This window comes from Pithys albifrons, chromosome 10 (assembly GCF_047495875.1).
Source record: "Pithys albifrons albifrons isolate INPA30051 chromosome 10, PitAlb_v1, whole genome shotgun sequence".
Taxonomy (NCBI): Eukaryota; Metazoa; Chordata; class Aves; order Passeriformes; family Thamnophilidae; genus Pithys; species Pithys albifrons.
Genome location: NC_092467.1, coordinates 29,364,666 through 29,386,444, shown reverse-complemented (window position 1 = coordinate 29,386,444; position 21,779 = coordinate 29,364,666). Strand labels below are relative to the sequence as shown.

At 45.6% G+C, this 21,779-nt stretch overlaps 1 protein-coding gene across 1 annotated transcript in view; it reads left to right on the top strand.

Moving 5' to 3' along the window:
• PLPP3 (phospholipid phosphatase 3) overlaps window positions 1–21,241 on the top strand; it is a 44,227-nt gene extending 22,986 nt beyond the window's left edge. Inside the window, exons 2-6 of the mRNA XM_071564951.1 lie at window positions 1,626–1,783; window positions 6,398–6,681; window positions 7,645–7,702; window positions 14,848–15,024; window positions 19,427–21,241. Coding sequence (XP_071421052.1) covers window positions 1,626–1,783; window positions 6,398–6,681; window positions 7,645–7,702; window positions 14,848–15,024; window positions 19,427–19,552 — 803 coding nt within the window. The 3' untranslated portion in view covers window positions 19,553–21,241. The remainder of the gene's footprint in view (window positions 1–1,625; window positions 1,784–6,397; window positions 6,682–7,644; window positions 7,703–14,847; window positions 15,025–19,426) is intronic.
• Window positions 21,242–21,779: the final 538 nt, after the last annotated feature.

The window sequence follows — 21,779 nt, the reverse complement described above, 5'->3', positions numbered from 1 at the left end:
GATGTTTGTGTGTGTTGTCACTGCTCACAGGTGATGGATTTTTTCCTTCTTCTTAAGACTAACAAAAATTTGTAGTAATCCTGGATTAGGCAAACCTATTAACTTATAGGAAGAGGAGCCAAAAGGGATTGTGCAAAGTGTAATCCAGAAAGTGGTTCATGTAGAGAACCTGTGGAACATTATTTTGATGACACTTTTTAACAACCTGGATGGTGCCCTTGCTAATCACATCTACTAGATTGTGTTCACTACAAATGTACTGTGGACAAATTTGGGTCAAACCCAACTGCATTTCAGTTTTTATTTGTTTTTTTATTAATTTGAGAAGGAAAAACCCTCTGATGTCTTTGACTTCTAGCTGTGTAAACAAACCCACAGATACTTAAGCAAGTTAGTGGTCGACAAGTATTCCCTAGTGCTTTCTGTAGGATCTGGGCGTGAGACCTGTTGTCTTGGCCCAAGGACAGCTTGAACCACTGTGCATTTGTTTTTCCCCTTACCTGGGTTTCGCTCTGCAAGTGGGAGGAGGGTTTCCTGTACCTTGTGGTTTGTGATTACCCTGAACGTGGGTTTCAGGGAATCTGGGGCTTGTTTTGGTGGGGATGTAGCACTCCTCTCGGTGATGGGTTTAATAACAAAGATGGATTGGGAAACTGAGGCAAAGGGAAGGAGGGTGCCCTGCCCAAGGTGACACTGTGGCTGGGAAACACCCCAGGACTCTCCTTTTAGTTTTGAGGCAAGGCTGTATTTCTCTGAAAAAACTTATAAGAATGTGTAGTTACAGACATGCAGCAATTTCCAGGTGTTCCCTCCATATTGTGTGCCCTAACCCATGTTTTTAAGCAGATCTGCTCCCTGCCTGGTGCAAAAGTCCAGCCAGGCTGTGCAAATGCAGGAACCCTGCACAGAGGGTTCATAAAGAGCATTTAAAAACAGATCTCACATGGCTTTATTGTGACTGAAAGTGAACAGGCTCCAGTGGGAATTCATTGGTTCTTGTGGATGGGCTGGTCCTTGCATGGCTGGGTCAAGGGTGGGTATCCCATAGCAGCTCAAAGCACATAGTTGTTGCATTAGTAGGTACAAACACACATATAACCTGTAAATACAGAGAGGAGTGAGCCAAGGAAGTCTTCAAAGGCATTACAGGGATGGGGATGGAGTGTAGCTGGGCTGCCCAGGTAGAAGCCATGCAGATACTCGATCCTGCAGTGTTTGTTTGCACAGCTCTGGGCTGCCCAGCCACAGGGCACTCAGCAGAGCATCAGGCCGTCCCTGGAGAAAAGTGCCAGATTAGTTTTCATGGCCTTTTGCAGAGGGATTGCTTCAGTGGTCTGTTCCTGTAAGTTAATATTTGCAACACACAAGACTTAACTGAAACCAGGCTGTGCAGACATCTGATAACCATAACAGAGGAGATGCTTTTTCCCTGAAAGACCAACTTGAAAAAACAAATCCCAATGCTATTCCCTTTGGAAAGAAAGCAATACAGAAAGAAAAGCGTCGGGGATGGTGCTGTGTGGTTTGCAAGGGGTTTTCTAGCTGAGTTGTTGGGGGATTTTTGTGAGCTGGTTGTCTTAGCCTGTATTGCTGATGGGTTTGGTTGTTTCTCCCCTTCTTTGTAGCTGGGTTGCCCTTTCTCATCATTGAAACGAGCACAATCCAGCCCTACCAGAGGGGCTTCTACTGCGACGACGACAGCATCAGGTACCCAGAGAAGAATGTGGAGACAATCAACGATGCAGTGCTGTGTGCTGCAGGCATCCTCATCGCTATCCTCGCTGTAAGTACCACCTCTGAAACCTGCTTTGCTCTCTCTCCCTTGAAGTTTTTGTCACCTCCTTTAGCACCAACATCCCTTCAGCAGGGGAGTTTAGTGCAGTCTTGCCAGTGTGTTCACGCTCTCTACCAAGGTTCACCTATGCTGGCATCTCCTCTGCGATTATTTGACTTTTGTGTAAGCATGGAGTAGCAAACATTTGCAAATGAAAGCATGTAATGAGAGGAATGAGATTAGTCTTGAAGCCTGTAAACAGGCCCAAAGCTGTTTGGGCAAGTCTGCGAGCTTCTCAAGAGCTTTTTCACCCTCCAGTAGGAGTTCAGAGTAGAGGCAAAAAACACTTGAGTGTCAGCAAGGACTTGGCATGGTTTGTCCCTATTCAAATAACTCTTGGTATTTGCCTATTTTATAAGGTTTAAAAAACAAAGAAAGGATACATCTTTTCAGCTAACCAGTGCTTGGAAAAGTTTAAAAGGTTAGTATTAGGTTTTAAAGAGATTGCATATTACAGCCATTTTTAAAAGACAGTTAAAACCTTCCATGGGGAGCATATTCCCAAAGTCCTCACTGTAAAAAGTAGTTAATGCACCACCTTTCCAATGCCTCTTCATTTTCCTTCTCTGCCAATTTTCCTAGAGCTGTGCTAGGAATGGATAGCATGGCGAGAGCTTTCTATGTCAGCCAAAATGCTGAACTCAGCCTGCAGAGTTGAGCCTCCTTATATCAGCATGTACCTGGTGCTGGGGCAGAACCCAAGAGCTGTCTCCTGATTGTTGTTTAAATGCTTCAAGCTAAGATGAAATTCCCCTATGAAAAGTACCTACATTTTCCTTCTCACCTGCTGCCGGAAGAGCTCAGGTGCTTTCCCAGAGATTCTGCCTTCCTCTTGGTCCTTCAGCTGGGAGGGATGGCACTGGCAAAGTCAGCAGCACTTGTTCCCCTTGGAGCTTTCATCTTTCCTCATAGGAGCAATGTCATGGGCAATAGATATTTTAGGATATCTCAGTGCCTGCTTTGGTAATACCCCATCCTCAGCCTCGCTGCTTTGTGACATGAATATCTTCATCTTTTCCTGACACTCACTTAGCAAAGTAGATCCCCAAAATGGCTCTGTCCATGCCCCCTTGCTTCCCAAAGCAAGCCTGAAAGGTGCCAGACCCCTAATTCTATAAGCACATCAGAATTTTACCCTGCAGGTGAATGACCCCCAAGTGTGGAAAAGCCATAAAAACAAAATGAAAAAGCCTCTCATTTTCGCATTACTGCCTGAGCGATCGGCACGCCGGCTCCATGTGGAGTGTGCTTCTGATCCCTAATGAGGCAGTGGCAAATACAGGAGTTGGACCAGAAACTGGAAACATAATCAGCTGCCTATGTGATCCATCAGCTTTCTCCCACGAAATAGCAGGTCAATTATAAGAGAAAGAAAATCCCTAAAGAATTAGATGTTTCTGCCCTGGTTTCACTGTGCCCACAACAAATGTAACTTAATAAGGTAAATTCAAAAGTTCAGCTATTTGCTGCTGAGTGACACAAATGGCTAACGAGGAATTGAAGCAACAGATTTCTTTGCTATGGCAGCCTGCATGGAAAATTCAAGTCAGCCTGACCTCTTTTTTCAGCTGTAACCCAGATACCAGAATTACTGTAACATAATAGGAATTCCTTCCAAATCCACAAAGCACTGACTCTGCTCCTTTCGCTCACATCGTTTGCCTTCAGAAGGCCGGACAGTGGTTGCAAGGACTTCCAGGGATTGGCTTTTGGGATGGAGCAGCCCAAATTTCACACCCTTGCTTTACATGGCATCACAGGCAGTGTAGCCTGGGGTAAAAGGTCCAGGTCATGTTTTAAGTGGCTTGAGGAAACCCAGAAAGACAAGTCCTTGGCTTCAATCAGATTGTGAGAGGATATGCATTTGGTTTTAATATCTGTATATTTACTGACTTCAAGCAAATATCCACACAGATGGCACTGGAGAGGCTTGCACCCCTGGGCTGTGCACTCTCATATCTCTCCTGACTACTCTTCATGCTGTAAGATGGTAAATTTGATGTTGGTGATCCCTTGGATGGCCAGGGAAAGGTGACACTCTCCTTTTCCTGAGACTTGTATGGGTACTGCTACTGTGGTCCCCTGTGTCCTCACACCTGAAAGCCTATGAAAAATTCCTAAGAAAATTAATTTCCTAGGTGATCTAAGTTATACAGCTGGATTAGCTGGTTATTTTCCTGTTGAAGGTGATACACTTCAATATGCTTAGCACAGAGAACATTACACCAGAGACATAAGTGACTAGAAAAGCTCTACAAGTAATTACAGGCTGGTTGAATTGCTGGTAATACCTTATAATAACAATAAAATGAGCATGACAACCAAAACTCTGCAAAAAGCATTCACACAGAGAAAAGTTTGATCTTGCCTTCTCTCTAGTGACCATCTTTCTTAAATGTGTGAGACAATCCCCAGGAGCCGTGCCCATCAGCTGGGAATGGCATGTCCCATGTGGATGGCTTGCCAGAAATGAGAGGCATGAGAAGAGCTTAATATCTTTAAAATTTGTTTTCTTTTCAGGATGTCATTTTAGTCCATGCACATCTGTGCTGCATTAGTTTTTCACTGTCCTGCTTTATCTGGGACATTGCTGCCAAAAAAACAAGTTTATCCAATTTTTAGCTTCTCATTAAGGCTGAACCATGGCTTTCACTAAGCGGGGAGGGTTCATGGGTACCCAGCAGCATGTTAGCAAGGGAATGAAGGCTCCACTTTACAATCTGCTACATATGTGCAATTACCCAGACCACCAACAGTGAGAGAAAAATATTAATCCCTAGACTTTTGTTGGTCCCTGTTTAAAATGGTCACATGGCTTTCCAAAGCCAAGAGCTGCAGGTTTATATGTTTGTAAGTTTGGAGTAATGTCATATCTGCTGGTATCAGGTAATTTGTCCTGTGTTCCCTCTGTGAAAGCCATGAGTTTTGAGCCTCTTAGCTCCCCTTCTTGTGAATTTAGGCTTTGGGGAGTGCAGGTGATGCTTTGACCTTGTGCAGGAGCCTCTGTGTCCATCCATGACAACCTGACTCTGCAGTCCTCATGCCAGTAAGCTTCCTGGCTGCCAGCTTGTACTGGAAAATGGTCCAAAATGGAGACCAACCATAGTCTATGAGGACTGTGAGGATTAAAATGATGCTGAAGCCGGTTAGCTGCAGCTCCCTAAATAACTCTTGGTCACTGACAGATTCCCAAGAGTAAATCTCAGCTGTGACATGTAAACTCCAAAATGATGGTGCAGCCACTCAAAGCATTCCTGTGTATGGTAGCAGAGCACACTCTGGCTTGGCCTTTATTTTTTATTATTCTAGTTGTATCTGTCTTTGATAAAGCTTGCCTAGCTGCAATTTCAGCTGCCTTAGGTCAACCTTTGTTTTTTCAAGCCCTGGTACGAGTGAGTTCAAACAATGATACAGCTTCATCTCCTCTTAGTCTAATTGCCATACTTTTCCAGTTTATTAGTTTCCAAGGGCTGTGCCAAGCTTTTAAAAAAGGTAGGCAGGGGAGCCTCGTCTCCTGCTTACAGCTGGCAGGCTGCCACACCGGGAGGAATATTGCTGGCTGCTCCAGAGAGGGATTAACATAAAGGCATTTTTCCTGACAGTTAATTTTACATATCATAGTCCTCATGACTAGAGAGAGGCAGGGACAAGGGGGCATCCAAAAAAAAACCCCTCTCCCTCAATTTATTGCTCAGGTATAAAAACATTTAAAGTAATGAATAAAATCCTAAAGCTGTAAATCTGGACCTTAAAACTTAGGTGGGTAGCGTGACAGAGAACAATTTAAGCCTTTGCCTTTTTGGGAGGGGTGAGACATTTGGACTTCATTTCGTAGCCTGATTTCCATTAACCTGCCTTTTCAGAGTCATGAATGTGAGAAGTTGGGTCCTCTGCTCCCTGACAGTGATTTATGGTGATCCTGTCAAGCCTCAGCACCCCTGACACAAGAAAAATATAATTTGCTGCCATGCAGTGGCAAGACCCCTTGAAATGCCCCAAAATAGCTGACATTTATGGAGGCTTTGGAAGGTTTGAATTGGGTCTGCTGGCAGCAAGTTTTGGGCCAGAATATGAAAAGTTTGAGGCTTTCTGGTTCTTCTCTTGATGTGTTTGTGATTTTAAGAGAGGAAGTTAAGCAGGTTGTTCATTTACTTTCCTCCAAAATCAGTTTGATAAGAGGGTGGATCTGGCCTTTCCTTCCCAAGACATGCTGATACTTTATCTGGTTGATGTTAATGTTTTCCCCACCACTATGCTGGGGTACTATTTAACTTTTTTAAAGATATGCCAACATGCTAACCCAAAATCTACTTCTTCTTTGTCTTCATTTTTGTTTGTTGAATTTGTTCATATACAACATTTTGAGCATTGCAGTCTCTTCTTGAGAGGGAAGAAGAGAAGAATGGAGAGACACTGTGGGTTCTCCTTCCTCCCCGAGGGAGCAGATTCCTGCTTCAGGATGCTCAGGGCACAAAGAGCTGTCTCAGCCCTGCATTTACACCCATCACTGGCTTTGCACAGCGTTTTTCCTACTCTAACCCCTCTGCCATGTTTCCCCCCCAGATTATAACGGGAGAGCTCTACCGCATCCACTACCTGAAGGAGAAATCCCGCTCCTTTATCCAGAACCCCTACGTGGCAGCGCTCTACAAGCAAGTGGGCTGCTTCGTTTTTGGCTGTGCCATCAGCCAGTCCTTCACAGATATTGCCAAAGTGTCCGTCGGGCGCTTGCGGCCGCATTTCCTGGCAGTTTGTGACGTGGATTTGTCCGTCATCAACTGTGCCAAGGGAGTTTACATCCAGAACTACACCTGCAGGGGAAACGACACCAGGGTCCAGGAAGCCAGGTGAGAACCCGTGGCACCAAAGTGATGGGTTGCTGCCACTAAATGCCTCTCTGAGGTTTCTCTGTCAGAAATAGGTGATTCAAATCTGAAACTGAGAGAGTGAGTGTTTATATTAGATATTAGGAAGAAATTCTTCCCTGTGAGAGTGGGGAGGTCCTGGCAAAGTTGCCCAGAGAAGCTGTGGCTGCCCCATCCCTGGAAGTGTTCAAGGCCAGGTTGGACGGGGCTCTGAGCAACAAGATGATCTCTAAGGTCCCTTCCAACCCAAACCAGTCTGTGATTCTATGAAATGCTGCTCTTTTTTCAAAGGCTGTAATTCCAATTTTCCAGTGACTGGCAGTTTCCCTTGGGAAGTGTGGCACTTGTCTGAATGATATTTCTTTTCCTTTCTCTTTACTCCTACACTATTGTTTCCCAGAGCTGTTGCTCAGTGTGGGAATTCACCCTATGTGCTGAGCTCATGGTGAACAGCCTGAGCTGTCCCATGTGGTGGAGCAGAGAGCTTCTCCTCCAGATAGGCTCCACCACACAGGCAGGGCTGCCACTGCCTCCCCTTTGAGCTCTCAATCAAACATATTAGATGCTCAGTTTTGACTTTTCCAGGGACACATTTCACATGCTGCAATTAAGCGACCGGAGGAGTCGCTCACTTCTTATTTCTTTACGGTTTCCTGGTTATTTGAGGCGAGATGATGAGTTATTGGGTTATCCTGGAAATAACTGCTGTCCCACGAGTAGACCAGGAAGGGCCAAACAATGAGAGCATCCTGTCCATCCGTTTGCTTTCTGCCTCCTGAGCAAGAAGGGCGGATAACAGGGGTTTTATAACCCAAAGGACTGGGGGTTGTTGGTTCCCTCTGCTTTGGTACCCTCAGCAGCCACAGGCAAGTCACCAGATTGTATGTAAAATCATGATATTGAAGATTTTTCTGGCTGGTTCTTAGCACCTGCTTTGTTTTGCAGGAAATCCTTCTTCTCTGGGCACGCGTCCTTCTCCCTGTACACCATGCTGTACTTAGTGGTAAGTAACCTCACTGAGCTGACTGATCCCCTGTCCCTCTTTCCTGAGACACTCACCCACATTCCATAGCAGTAATGGCAACATGAGCATCAGAGATAGAAAGCTAGTTGGAAAAACTGGTGGTGGGAAGACCCACTCGCAGCTGCTGTGGTGTTATTTAGGATGGAGACTCCTGGAGTGGCAGCTGAGCTGTGCAGCTTTGGGATGTAGCCAAGGTTGCAAATAAATCCAAATCCTAACTAAATCTGTGGATGACCTGTGCAATTTTGTTCACCCTATGCTGTGATTTCCACTGAGGGGAGTTTGGGGCAAGCCAAAATGTTCCATGGACAGAGTGGGAAGATGTGCGGTTGTGGCTCTGTCGAGGTGTGATAGCTGGTTCTGAAATGTGCCAGTGGAGCAGGTGGAGCAGCCTCTGCCTGCCTGGTTCCGGAGCCGAGGGCTGGGACTTGTTTTTCTTTGTCAGTGAGAAATGGCTCTGCCCTTCCTGTGCTGGGGCTGGGGCTGGGGCAGCTGCCAAGGTGCTTCCTGCCAGGACTGCGGGAGGCACACTGCCCGCACGGGCTGGTCCTGCACACCGTGTTTTGGGAGGGTCTGGATAGTGATTTGTGTCTGGTTGTCCTTTTTTAAAAATTAATCATTTTGTAAAAAAATCAGGCAGAAAAGCTATTGTATTCCTTTTAAGATTTGTGCACCTCCTCCATCCCTTGTGAGCTCAGACTGGCAAGCAGAGAAACAACACAGCACTGATAAAAACATTAAACATGAGCTTTTATCTGTGAGCAGTGCTACCCCCCATTCCTTACTCTCTGGAAAGATAAGTGACCACTGCTCCCTCCTGCCTTTTCAGCCCTGGACAACCCCCTCCCTGTGAGCAATTTCTGTAATTGAATCACTAAGCTTTCCAGGCAGTTGTGGGCAGCATATTAATTTCTTTCTTTATTTTTCCTCTTACTTTATTTTGGTTTTGGGAAACTTTTAAATTTCTTCAGTAAACGTTCTGGCCGTTTCCTCCCAGCCGGGTTTACAATGAAGAGCTGCCTTGGTGATGCTTCACAGGAGGCTCAGCCCATTGTAAAACTTTCTGAACTGAGTTTGGAAACCATCACTCACACTGGCATTTATTTATTTCTGAGGAGATTTGTGGGCAGCCAGATAAGTCAGCCCTGAGATGCTTTCAAGCCCAGCATCTGGAAAGAGCAAGGACTGCCAGTGCCTATTTAAGTTGGTGATGGTTTCTCTACCAGAGCCTGACCCTTTTTCTGCAGGGTGCGGGACAAACCTTGTTGCTCTGCCACTTTATTTTTCCATGTGTTTTTCTGTAAATCCAGCACTTGTGGAGCAGGTGAGAAAAAATGAGAATACAGCACCTGGGGTCTGGTGGCAGAGAGTACACTGGAGACCCCAAAATTGCAGAGTGCATTCAGCATTCCCACAGAATGTATGGGAAAACCTGCTTCAGAGGTTGAGGCTTCAGAGCAGAGAGCTGCCTCTGGTCTTCCTTTGCTACCTTCCCTGTCCCCATATGGGAGCACTTGAGCTATCTGCACTGAGCAGCCTCTGTTCCACACCTCCTGATCCAGGACAACATGCTGCTCCAATGATCCTTTTCCATGGTAGGCCAATCCCTTTAAAAATTACTTTATTTTTAGTATTTAACTTGTCCCCAAACTGTCAAGCTGGTAGCAGGCTCTGTCTCACCAGCTGTCCAGTTGCCTTGTGCCTTAAGAAGTTGGGAAAAATTACATCAAGTGTTTGGTCATAAATTGAAGGGAAAGAAAGATAACTTACAACAAGACATTGTGATGTGCTGTGTTTCAAAGTGATGAAATTATGATCTTAAGGGTCTTTTCCATAAAGAAAATTACCCTTAAGCATTCATTTCAAAAATGATTTTATGGTTCTAACATGTCTAGCAGCATTCAGCTCCTTGACCGCTGACAAAGCTTGTAGGAAAAAACTCACAGAAAAAGGGAGACAGAAAATTGAACAGGTTGAAGAGGTTGATGATATCCAAAAATAATTTAAAAAAAAAAGAGGTTATAATAAGGCAGAGGGATTTTATTCCATGCAAGATAAACCCTATTGTCTTGCCAACCTGAATGAATGAGTTGGGGTTTTCAAAGCCTGGTTAGAAATGTGGCATCCATCATGCTAGTGCCTGCAGGAGGTGAGTTTGATGGATTTAATCAGGGAATCATCTCAATCAAGAGCTCTCCAGTTCCTAGGAATTGAGGGTTGTGCTGCAGCAGGTTGCTGCCTACGCTTTGGATACCAGGAATTTGCCAGGAACTTCTGCAGAGTGGGGACATTTGTGGAGCTGAGCGTGTCCTGAAGAGGTTTGGCGATCCAGTTGTGTCCCAAGTGTGTTCCCGATTGAACAATACTTCATATTTCAAGGATAAGTCACTTCCCGTCTTTCCTGGCCTTGCCTGGCTTCACTCTCAGAGCCCATTCTGAATTAAAATGTTTTCAAGTTTGCCTCACCTGACAGAGACGGGTGCCAGAAAACTTTGGCTGGTCTATTAAAAGACGGATAGATTCCCACGCATCCCACCTGTACCATGGGGCTGGGCTTGTCCCAATATTTTGTGGGTAGTGGATGAATGACCATGGCTTTCCCATTTCCTGGCCCAGCAGCAGAGCCCTGTGCTATCCATGGACTCCTGGTAGGAAAACACTGATAGATGCCAAGCCCTGGAGGGCTCTGGGGGAAAAGTCCCAGGGAAAGGTGCTTTGCAACACAGTAAAATCCCCTGGGATTTAGTTCTAAATGCTGAGACTTCAGGGCTAAGTTTCTCGCAGCCTTCTTGTCACCAGGAATACTCAATTAACATCAGGCCTTTGTATAAAAAATTTAAAAGGGGAAATTACACTTGGTTAATCCTCTTTGTCTTAATTTTCCTTGCTTTGTTACTCTTTGGCTGAGTGAGCTGTAATACATATTTATAGCAGGCTGAGGAAAGAGGAGGTAGGGAACAGCTTATTCCAGGCAGCCCTCTGGACCTGACCCACACCTCTTGGTTTTGTTTCTCTGGATCTGGGTAATCTTTGCAGAGAGTGATGGATGTTTTGCACTCTCCTCAAGTATGTGAGACCATAATGCTGATTTTTTTGCAGCATAAGTTGCCTGAAGTCACAGCCAACCACACAGAGGGTGTAGAAAAGCTAAATTTAAATATCAGAAAAACTAAATTAATATTCCTTAGCAACTTTGTCTGATTCTAGATACAAAGCAAGTGAATCAGGGCATCTTGTGTATTTAAAGTGTGTTGGTTGGTGAGGCTGAAGACTTCAGATCAGAATGGGTTGTGGTGTGTTCTACTGATTGAATTGAAAAATTAGAGATGTTGTTGGTTTTGTGGGAGGGAGCGTGAGGCTTCTCACTGGAGCTTCTTGCTGATGGCTGGACAATGTCCCAGTGACCTGGTGCTGTTGAGCAATGATGTGCCCTTGTGAAGGAACCCCTGTGGTGGTTGCGAGCTCAGAGTCAAGTTTAGCAGTGACCTAAGTAAGTGAATAAACTGGAATTACATCAGTGGCCAAGGCTGAGGTGTGAACTGTGTTGCTGAGCTGATGGGGGTATTCCTGATGGGATGGGAAGATGTTGTACACTCAGCAAAAGCAGAGAAGGAAATAGCACATGCCTTCGGTGCTGAAAGGTTTTTGGTGCTAAAAGCCAAATGCTGCATTCCCTGTCCTCTGGCTGGCTCTGTCAAGCCAGGGCTGTGTGTTACACCAGCGTGAGTCTGGGTTTGTCAGGTTTTGTCCCCGTACCACTTTGGGTACCATTCTGTTTGCAGATGAGGCAGGAGGCAGAGGTCACTTCAGGTCAGACAGTCAAAAACAAGCCCAGACATTTCACAGAAGGAAATTTTAGGTGTGACTAAGAGTTGTGGTTGATGGAGTTCAGCCTTGCGGTGGGAAGCGTGTGAACAGGACAGGATTTCTGGATAGCAGAAAGCCCCGGGAGGCTGGAGGTGACTCTTACACTGTGTCCCCTGCCTGCTCCTCCTCGATGGGTTTGCTCAGGGGTTGTGTGCGGCGGTGGGCTGTCCCCACTAGAACTGTGGAAGTCCCCTGGCACAAGAAGAGTGATGTGACGTCCCTCAAGCCATCTGCTTTGTGGTAACTCAGCCTCTGCCAGGAGACAGTGGATAGGAACTCCAAATAACTCCTGCTCTGAGTGATCCCATTTCGTGTCATTTCATCCACCCCTGCTCCTGTTGATGGTCCTGGTTTTCCCTGCGCTGTGACAATCTGTGGTGGAAATAACCCTGGTTGTGGTCTTGTTCCTCCACCCCCTCTTGGGAAGGCTCCATCCAGGCCCACATTCCCATACAAATCTGGCAGTCCATAGCAGGCAGCACTTGAGATTTGCTCTCAGGTTTAAAAAAAGCACAACACACCTTCATAAGCAGATCTTCAGATAAACTTCCAGGAACTTCCCATTTCTTGGAAATGGCACTAATTCCTGCTTTGGGAAAATTCTGATCCTTTCAGTCCCTAAACTCTATTTTCACTTTTTTATCTTCTCTTATTAACTAGGTTTTACTTTTCATATTGAGAACAGAGGCCAAATTTGGAGCACCCTGAGTCTTACCTAGAAAGTATTTAGGGGATCTTCAGCACCCTGTTGTTTAAGAGCAGTTTCCATAATACTGCATGTTCATACTATGCCTGTGGAATATGAGAAATGCTGTTACCTTATTTTTTTCCCTTGTGAATGGGGAAATAAAGAGGAATTTTTCCATGACCTTTATTGTGTCAGTAAAAGGAACTCAGCCAAGATCCTCCCACTGGTAGTGCTGTGTCTGAGGGGCATCTGTTCAGGTGGGTTTTTGGGTTTCACTCCTCCAAGATATGCAGGTGTGGGTGTGATTTGAGTGCTGGGGATTTGGGTGACACCCAGCACACCCTGTATGGTGCCACACTGCCTTTGCACTCCTTTTCCAGGGTTAAAATGTGTATGTTCAGCACTCAGTTCAGCCTCAGAAGTATCTGCTTTATTGTGTGTTCAGACCTGGTATTAGCTTTTTATTGCAAATTTTTAATTGCATCCTCACCCCTCGATGACCTGTTTAGTCCAGGCTTGTGGGATGGAATGATTTAAGGAGCTGTCAAGACTGTGTGAAAGGGACAAATGTCAGATTATTTGGCAACAAATTTCTTTCACGAGGGGTTTCATTATGACAGAGACAAAAGACTGAAACAAGACACCAGGTTTCAAGTCTTCCTGGGAGAAGTAAGAGTGGTAGTGTGTGATATATAATACTTGGAGCTAATTTTGCTCTGCAGAAGCATCCTGGAACCTGAGTTTTGCACTGTCACCTGGGCTGAGATGAGGATCTTGAACATGCAAGTAGAATCCTAGAATGGTTTGGGTTGGAAGAGACCTTAAAGATCACCTAATTCCAACCCCTCTGCCATGAGCAGGGACATCTTCCACTAGACCAGGTTGCTAAAAGCCTCATCCACCCTGGACTTGAACAATTCCAGAGATCCACAACAGTATCCTGCTGGCACAGTTATTTTCAGGGGCAGATCGTTGAGTGTACCAAATATTGTGGCAAAGAAAATCATCATCACAAACTAGAGAACCAGCCCAGTGGTTCATGTGCTAGGCTGCATCAGCGTGGCTTTGCTGGGGGATCTGAGAGCTGTAACTCATCCTGTGCATTGCGTGCACAAGTTTGCACGGTGTGGGGTGTGTGCTGTGGGGATGTGGCTCCATTCCCAGACTCGGGCTGGTTTCCACATATATTCTCCAGAATCACAATGTGCATTAGCCAGCACCAAGCTGTTTCGGTACTGCTCTCTTCCATGTTAATTGGCTAACAATTTGGATAATTTGCAGCATCTGCTCCATTCAAATGACATGATGTTTCATTTCTTCTGAAGAGCCCAGTGTGTGTTCTTTCCAAAAAGGGGTAAATACAATGTTTATGCCACAGCCAAACACGCTAAATTGGTCAAAATGATGCTTTCCCCTTATCAGCTTCCCAATTAGTTCTGCTTTTATAGGTAAATAATGTCATTAAGTAATTTGTAGTTTCAGGGAACCCAGAGAGAGCTTCATTCCCTTTCATATCAAGGCAGTGCAAACTGCTCTGGGTGTGTAAAAGGGATCATAAATGGGAATTAAGCCCCTTTCCAGCCCTCTGATGTAGCAGAGCCCCTTGAAGCACACAGGGTCTGACTTCCAGTGCTCCATTTAGGAACCGGCAGAGCAGACCTGCTGCAGCTGAGCCCACGGGCTGTGTGTCTGAGCTGCAGGAAAGAAACTGCAGTTGCCACACATTTTACACTCTTCAAGCCCCTCTGCTCCCCAAGCCTGAAGGTTGCTGTGGTGTCCCTCCCTTCCCCTTGCCTTCCTCCTTGCACTCATCTATGGGCAGTGAGTTGCCGTTTTCCTGTCCTCTCTTCCCGCCCAGTTTCCTGGTTCCCACAGGAACCGGCCATGCCCATCAACTAGAACGGAAATGGGCCTGAGATAGTCACGGCAGGGGTACAATGTCTATTTGACATCACATCTATGTCATCTTTTTGGGTTGAGCCAGCACTCTGCTTGTCATTCCCACCCAGTGAGGGAATTCCCATGTTAGAGGATGGCATTGTGCACATCATCAGTGGCTGTGGCCATGTCTGGAAATCCTCAGGGCTGGCTCTGAAGGTGTAGCATCTTGCATTGATTCCTTTTTTTGCCTCTGAGAGATGCTGTGGGTCCCACATACTCCAAGTTTGGGACTTTGCTGGTGTTACACACAAAATAGCGGTGGAAAGGAATTTCCTTACTCAGACCCATTGGATGTTGTGTGGAGGCTGAATCAGGGTCACAGCATGAACCAGGATGCAGAGTGTCCCAGTCACCTGATCCTGCCTCACTGAGGAAGGTCTGCACCCATCCACTTCTGTCTGCATGCCCTCCATGGGTTAAAATCCCTCCAGATCCACTCTGCTCTGCATGATGGAGGCCACATATGTGCAAGGAGCATCCTTCTTCTTTGACAACTGCCCCTTCGCGACCCACAGGGTTGTTGGTGCCCCACAGGCAGCCCCACACAGGAGTTGCTGCTGTATGTGCATATTTTGGGCAAATTTGGTCAGATTAAAACAACCTTTTTTGTTCTTCTCTCTTCCCACAGTTTTATCTGCAGGCCAGATTCACGTGGAAGGGAGCCCGCCTGCTCCGTCCCCTACTTCAGTTCACCCTCATCATGATGGCATTTTACACCGGCCTGTCCCGTGTGTCAGACCACAAACATCACCCCACCGATGTGCTGGCAGGCTTTGCACAGGGAGCCCTGGTGGCTTACTGCGTGGTGAGTATGGAAAATTGGGCAGGGAATGGCACCAGGGATGCTGGGAGGGTCTTGGGGGAAATAGCAGATGCCTCCCCAGCCCATCTGGGGAGCTCAGGTACCTGCCAGCTCAGATAACTCCCCTTAACAGCAGGGAAGTGGTAGTAGGCAGCATTCTCCAGAGGCTCAGTCCAGGCAGCACAGGGGGCTGGGAAGACATTCAGTCTAGGGAGAGTATTTCCCTCTTACCCAGCAGCATTGGCTTCTCCAGCTGTGCTCAGTAATGAGCACTGGCTCGTTAGCAAGGCTTCCCCACCAGAACCCAAAGAGAGAGTGTAGGGTGGTTGGGATTGTGACTCTTCCCCACATAATCCATCCAAAAGCTGTTCCCTGGGTGCAGGAGCTGTGCCTGCCCAACAAGGGGAGGCAGACTGCCTTGATGGGGGGTGGGTTTTCATGAAGCAAAAGGGTTTGTGAGAAAGGGGCAAACCAAAGCTATGCCCACTTGTCTTTGGCTGCTGGACTTGTTCTCATGCCTTTTGCTTTCCAAAGGATGACCTGATTGCACAGCCCTTTAACTCAAAGTGACACATGAAGATATATAAAGCTGACAGGACAGGGAGCACCAGGTCAGGCAGCTGCCTCAGATAGATGCCAAGTTGCTGGGAGTTGTGTAGTTTCTGTCTCTGCAAACTCCTGAAAGCAAGATTTTAACAGCTCACCACTTACTGGGTTGGGTTTTTTAATATTTTTTTAGCTGATCTAAAAGTGAGGCTGTCTTGGACACAAGGAGTTAAGTTCACCAACATTACATTTTGAAAGGAAAGAAAATAAGTTATTTATGTACTTCCCACTCATTGATAATATTCCAAAGCCAGAATAAAAATGTCATTGTTGGAAAGTTTTCATGAAGTATCATTAATTCTCTGAGCAGTAGCTGTTGGGTTTTGCCATTGCTTGATGCTGATGTCCCATGTGGGGCTGGCAAGTCCAGAGAGGCAAGTAAGAGAAGTGTGTGTGTTTTTATGCTTGAGAAGTGGGCTAACAGCAACACATAAGGGAAATAAGGACCAGGCGATCCATCCCTGGATCCCAGCAGTGGTTTCACAAAGACAATAGCTCTCCGGATGCTCGGGATGGGTATCCGGCTGCTTCCTGGCTGGGACAAGCAGCAGGCCTGGCTGTCCCCTCCCAGCCCTCCAGCAGCTGGAAACTGTGCTGGGAAGGGGAGGCTGTGGCAGTGCTGGGTTAGTTTTCCTGTGTCGAGGTAAACCGACATAGGAAGCAGCTGCCTGGAGTTTCACAGTCAGGCTCAGGTTTGCCTGAAAACATGAGGCAACCTAAGTTGCTCTCCCAGCTGGCCTGTGGAAGGGGCAGTTGCCTCCAGACCCTTTGCAGGCATGGCACAGTGACTCGGAATGTCTCAGGCTGCAGCTTAGGACTCAGGACAGAGTTTAAACCCAACCCTTGTCCCATTTCATCAGCTTGCAAAGAACCATCAGTATGTTGTTGTTCCACAGAACCTGGCTTTGCTGGTGGGAATCTTTGCCTAGGAGGGGTTGGCAGACTTTCCTCCATTTTGGGAGGTGGCAGCAAGGAACAAGAGGAAAAGGCATCCTGGGACTTTATGAAGTTTGTGTAGAATGAGTAGTTTAGCGGATTGTTGCTAAAATTACTGGTATGTCCTGGGGGTGCTTGCCCAGGTCTCGCGTACCAGGCTGCTCTGAAGCAGGAGAGACCTGGAGATGCATCACCTTCAACCCTGGGTGCTCCCAGTCACTCCTTCCCCCACAAAAACCTTCAGGAGTCCACTCTGGTGATAGTCAAGGGCTGTGAAAACACTGCAGTTATCAGGCCATAATTTTCAGAAGAAAGCAATTGTGGATTTCATCTCTGAAGGCTGCCAGAGCTCAAATTCAGGTTGTGCTGCAGCAGACACGTTTGTCTTTCAGTGCCTGAAATAACAAGCAGAAGACATTAATGTCAAGCACTTCCAGCTGATGAAACATTCAGATTTGGACCAGGGTGAAATATGACAAATATTTCTCAAATAGAAGTAGATTTTATGTGCTTGCTATGTGTTGTGTCATTTATGCCTCATCTGAGAGAGAGAGAAAAGGACATGCTCCCAGAGTTGCTCTGGTTAGCTTAGATGAGTTGTTTTAACCTCTCTGTATATAATTGAAGATTTCTTAAATATAATGAAAAGTAATAGAAATTGTTAAGTGGGAATATAAGATATTGGCTTACTTTGTATAAAATGCTCTCAGTCTTCTCCTGTCAAGTTTTCTTTATGGGTGGAGAGCACCTTCTACAGGAAATGGAGCTAATCCAAGTGAAAAACTTTGCACATTTATTAGTCCTTTTTGTGTTAAACAGTTCAAGCATTAGAAGGATTTAACACACTTTTAACCCCCAAAGATCACGTTTCATGATTCCTATAAATGTTTATATAACCTCCAGCCATGTTAAAGTGAAATACAGTTTAAAGAGAAATGAAACCTCTTAACCAGTCTTTGAATAAAACCCTGAAAAGCAGCACAGTAAAAGCTAAAATACCCAGGATGACACTCCACCATAACTCATTCCTGTCCAAAATAAGGACCAGACTCAGTGCAATCCCCCCATATGCTTCTTGCACTCAGCAGTCTCCTCCCATAAATTGATTTGTCATGGCTATCTTGGTGCAGAAGTTGGACATCTTTTTGATTGAATCCAGTTTTCCGAGATGGACAAGTGTGTGAGATGCCCTCAGAAATGCACCAAACCAGCCAAATAGGGAATTTACAGTTAGTAACAATCAAAAGAAAACCAATGCCAGAGCAGTTCAACCTGCTTTTACTCCGTGATGCTGCAGCAAGAGGCCAGACTCCAGCTTCTGATCCTTGGTGGGGTCAGCTGGATCCTGTTATTTGACCAAAGGTACAAACGCTGCCACTTGGATACCCTGTAAACAACTTTATCAGCTCTGTTATACAACTAGACAGCCAGCCAGATACCAGTAAACACACCAAAAAAAGAACTGTTTTGTAAATCAGCTCCTTCTCTGCTTTTCCACAAAGCAATAAAAGCCAGGCAACAACAGCTCAGCTTCCTGCATCCCTGGCTACAATTGAAGGAGTAAATTGCTGCTTACAACAGGTTTCTGTCTGTTCCTATCTGCCTCTGCTGATAGGACTTGCAAAAGTTATTTCCAAGGACAACTAGACCTGCTGCACAGGGCTCTGGGTAGCCAGTAAATGTGGAGATGCAGGTGGGGAAAACCTTTGCTTCCTCCCTCTGTTACCCAAAATGGAAGTCGTAATCTGATATTATTCCTTTGAGCACCCTGGAATTATTTTTCACCTAATTCATCTAGTTGCTTAAATGTTGTGTTAGAGTACTGAGAGAGAAAACACAAATGTACTGCTAATTCCTATGGCCTTGTGCTTCTCATCCTGGGACTTCAGTTTATCAAACTCACAGCTCAGTCCAGATTATCAGGCCTTAAGGACGTCCGAGATGAGCTGGCACACTGGGGCTGGCAGAGGGAGTCAGTGGTGGGACAGAAGTTTGGGGCTTTGGTGCCAGGTAAAAAAATGATGAGTCCTCTCCACTTCTCACTCCATCCAGAGGATCTGTGCTGTCTGACTCTTTTCCCTTCTGGCACAAGACTGAGGTCTGGCAAGGGTGAAAGTGCCCCAGTCCTGAAGAACTGATAAGCTTTGTGCAGTGGCTGCCAAAAGAGGATGTGGAAGTTTCCTCCCAGTATTTTGTTTCTTATTGTGTTGCTCCCTTCCGAAATTGCCAAGCTTTTCACATCCTGCAGAGGGGTTACATCACGGGATATTTAGGAAGAAGTAGTCAGAAATAACTCTTCTTCTCCTTTGCCTTTGGCTTCAGGAGCTGACCCTGGCTCTGTAATGTTGCCTTGGTGGGGGCATGAAGAGTATCACTCACTGTTGACTCACTGCTGATAACTTTTAGCACAGCTTTGATTAGAAAGCTTTTAATTGTCTACCTGATGTCTGAATTAATTGTTTCACACCACCTCCATCCCTGAAGCCACTCACCATGAGTCAGGCCAGCCCTTTGGAGACCTTTATTATTTTATTGGAGTACAGGCCATGTATCTGTTTCCTGGCTTTTCAACCCATTCAGCAGAGGTTTGGGTGTTGCACTTGGTGATTACACAGTGAGAAATGAAGTTGTTCTGTCATGTTTTTACACTGTTTTGAGAGGTATGAGCCTTTTTCTGTACTGTACAGAAAGGTGGTAGCAGGCTCTTGGGATTCCACAGCTATTGGTGTTATGGGCAGGCATTCAGTAGCAGAAAAAGTGCTATTTTTGAAGCGTACAGATGTCTATATATTCTGTAAACCAACTTTTTCAATGAAGCATCACCCAGTGTGGCTAAGTTTGCCTTTTCCACTTATTCCTACAGGTGTTTTATGTCTCAGATCTTTTCAAGCCCAAGACAAAGACTTGCCTGCCTCCACCGCCCATCCGGAAGGAGATCCTTTCACCTGTGGACATCATTGAGAGGAATAACCATCACAACATGGTGTAGAACTTCAAAAAGTCGGATGGGTGTTGTATTTTATTTTAAACTTTTTTTTTTTTTTGCAAAAAAATGACTGCTGACAGCAACTACCTGCTGCTCTCAAATCTCATCAGACAGTAGAATGTAGGGAGAGACTTTCTTGCCCGACCAGTAAAGTCTTACTCTGTGGTCTTTTCAACTTGCAACATTTGGATGAAAGGGGTGGTGGTGGTCAACTAAGGCAAAGGCGACAATGAGAAAGGAAAAAAACCACAAAACACAAAAGCCGAACAAACAAAGAGAGGTGCCGGAGTTCTGGATGTGCAATTGGTTTGAGTGTTCATGTTGTAGTGAACGCCAAATTGTTCATAGCCCAATGAACACTAAGGGGTTTTTGGAAAGCTGGCTATCCTAGGGTTTTTCTTACTATGAAGATTTCCAATGCCTGCGAGAAAAAAACCAACTCACGACTAAATTGTATAGCACTATATACGAGCAACAGCACTGAGTCAAGATCTGGGATTGGTTTGTAAGAGTTGCTTTTTTCTCCTTTTGATCCTAGTTTATTTTTGCCTCCTCTATTCCATACTGTGACTTAACTTAGAAGAAGCTTGCCCAGACCAAGATCTCCGAAGGGTCTCTGTTCTCTCTGTTCACACTACATGCCTTTAATGAGCGGCCCTGAGGCGCAGTGAGGCTGGAGAACTCCCTCCTCTGCGCAGGGAAGCCACCTTTCTTTCTCTCCGCTCGTTCCCTCATGAGGGTTCATCCTGTCCGAGCCCCCACACATGGCCCTTCGTGAAAAGAGCATCCTCCACTTCCCGGCCATCCCCCTCCCCAACAAACTCACAGCAGATTTTCTGTGTGCCCACGGGAGCTGGTGGTTTGCAAGTGGGTAGCGGTGGCTCTGCCGAAGACTCGTTCGCACTACAACCTCGGGGCTGAGTCCTGGGGAAACTTTTATTCTGCAGTTTTGGGACGGGCTGCTGGGCGGCACGTCCCGGCCTGGTGTCAGTCAGTTTGTGCATCCCCCCTTCTTCCTCCTCCTCCTCCTCCTCCTCCCCTGGGCACCCCGATGTGTGCCATGGCAGGTACCAGGTCCTGTGCTCCACTGGGTCACACCGGTGGTGAATCAGTTGTGCCAACATCGAGTGTGATGATGAAGTTTTTTTGCCCAGAAACCACAGGTTCTTGGTTTGCAGCCCTTTCACCAAGCGCATTTGCAAAGGGATCCCGCAAAACATGCAGAACGGCCATTTGCACATCCTTCTTACAGAATCCGTCCTATCATTTCAACTTATAGCAAGCTATGATTTTTTTTATATTATAAATATTATATAAATAATGTATAAAACCTTAAAAATTAACTATGTAAAATATTATTTCTGAAACAATTTTAGATATATCCACTATGACTATAAACTGTGTCCTGACCTGTGTTATTTACATTTTGCTGCTTAAAAAAGCATTGAATTAATTTTTTATAGTCGACTAAAATATTGTAGTTCTGTGGTAGTAATATTTTAATGAAAATAACTACAATTAGAGACATTTGTATAAAAAATCATATTAAATTGTCTGTATTTTTGTAATGTTCCATTTTGTAAAGAGAAGAATATTCAAAGACTTTTGTAGAATACAAAACTGAAGTTTGTATCTGCGAAATTATTGCTGTATAAATGTGCTTTTTAAATAAAAGCTCATAACACAACTAAACATCCTGGTGCAAGTTGTGTTCTGCCTTTGGGTTGCCCTTCCCTTGCCAGAGAAATAGTGTCCTTGCCCAGTGGGACAGTTGGGGTTGTGGTGTGGATGTTGGGTAACACTTTGAGATGTGATGGTACATGAGGGCATCTGGATAAAAAGGACCTGATGCCACTTTCAGTGGGCACATAAAGAAGGTCTCACCAGCTCCTGGCTGGGGACACTCATGGGTTTGCATTGATCTGCTCTTTGTTATGTGCAGTCTTTGGGCAAATCCCATTTTACTGAGGGCAACTTTAGCAATGTTGTAAGCTTCAAAGAAATACCACTGAAATAAAATAGAACATGAAGAGCCACAGCCCAGCTGCTGGGTGTCCTGGACAGCCCCTGCCTAGAAGAGCTCCCAACTACTCCCTGCACAGACACCTTTTACATGAAAAACAGACACTTTGCAGCTGAACAAAGAGCATGCAGCTCACTGGGTTGCAAATGTGGGTGGAAGGGGAAAAGAAGAAAAAAATCTCACAACAACATGTTCTCAGAGAGGCAC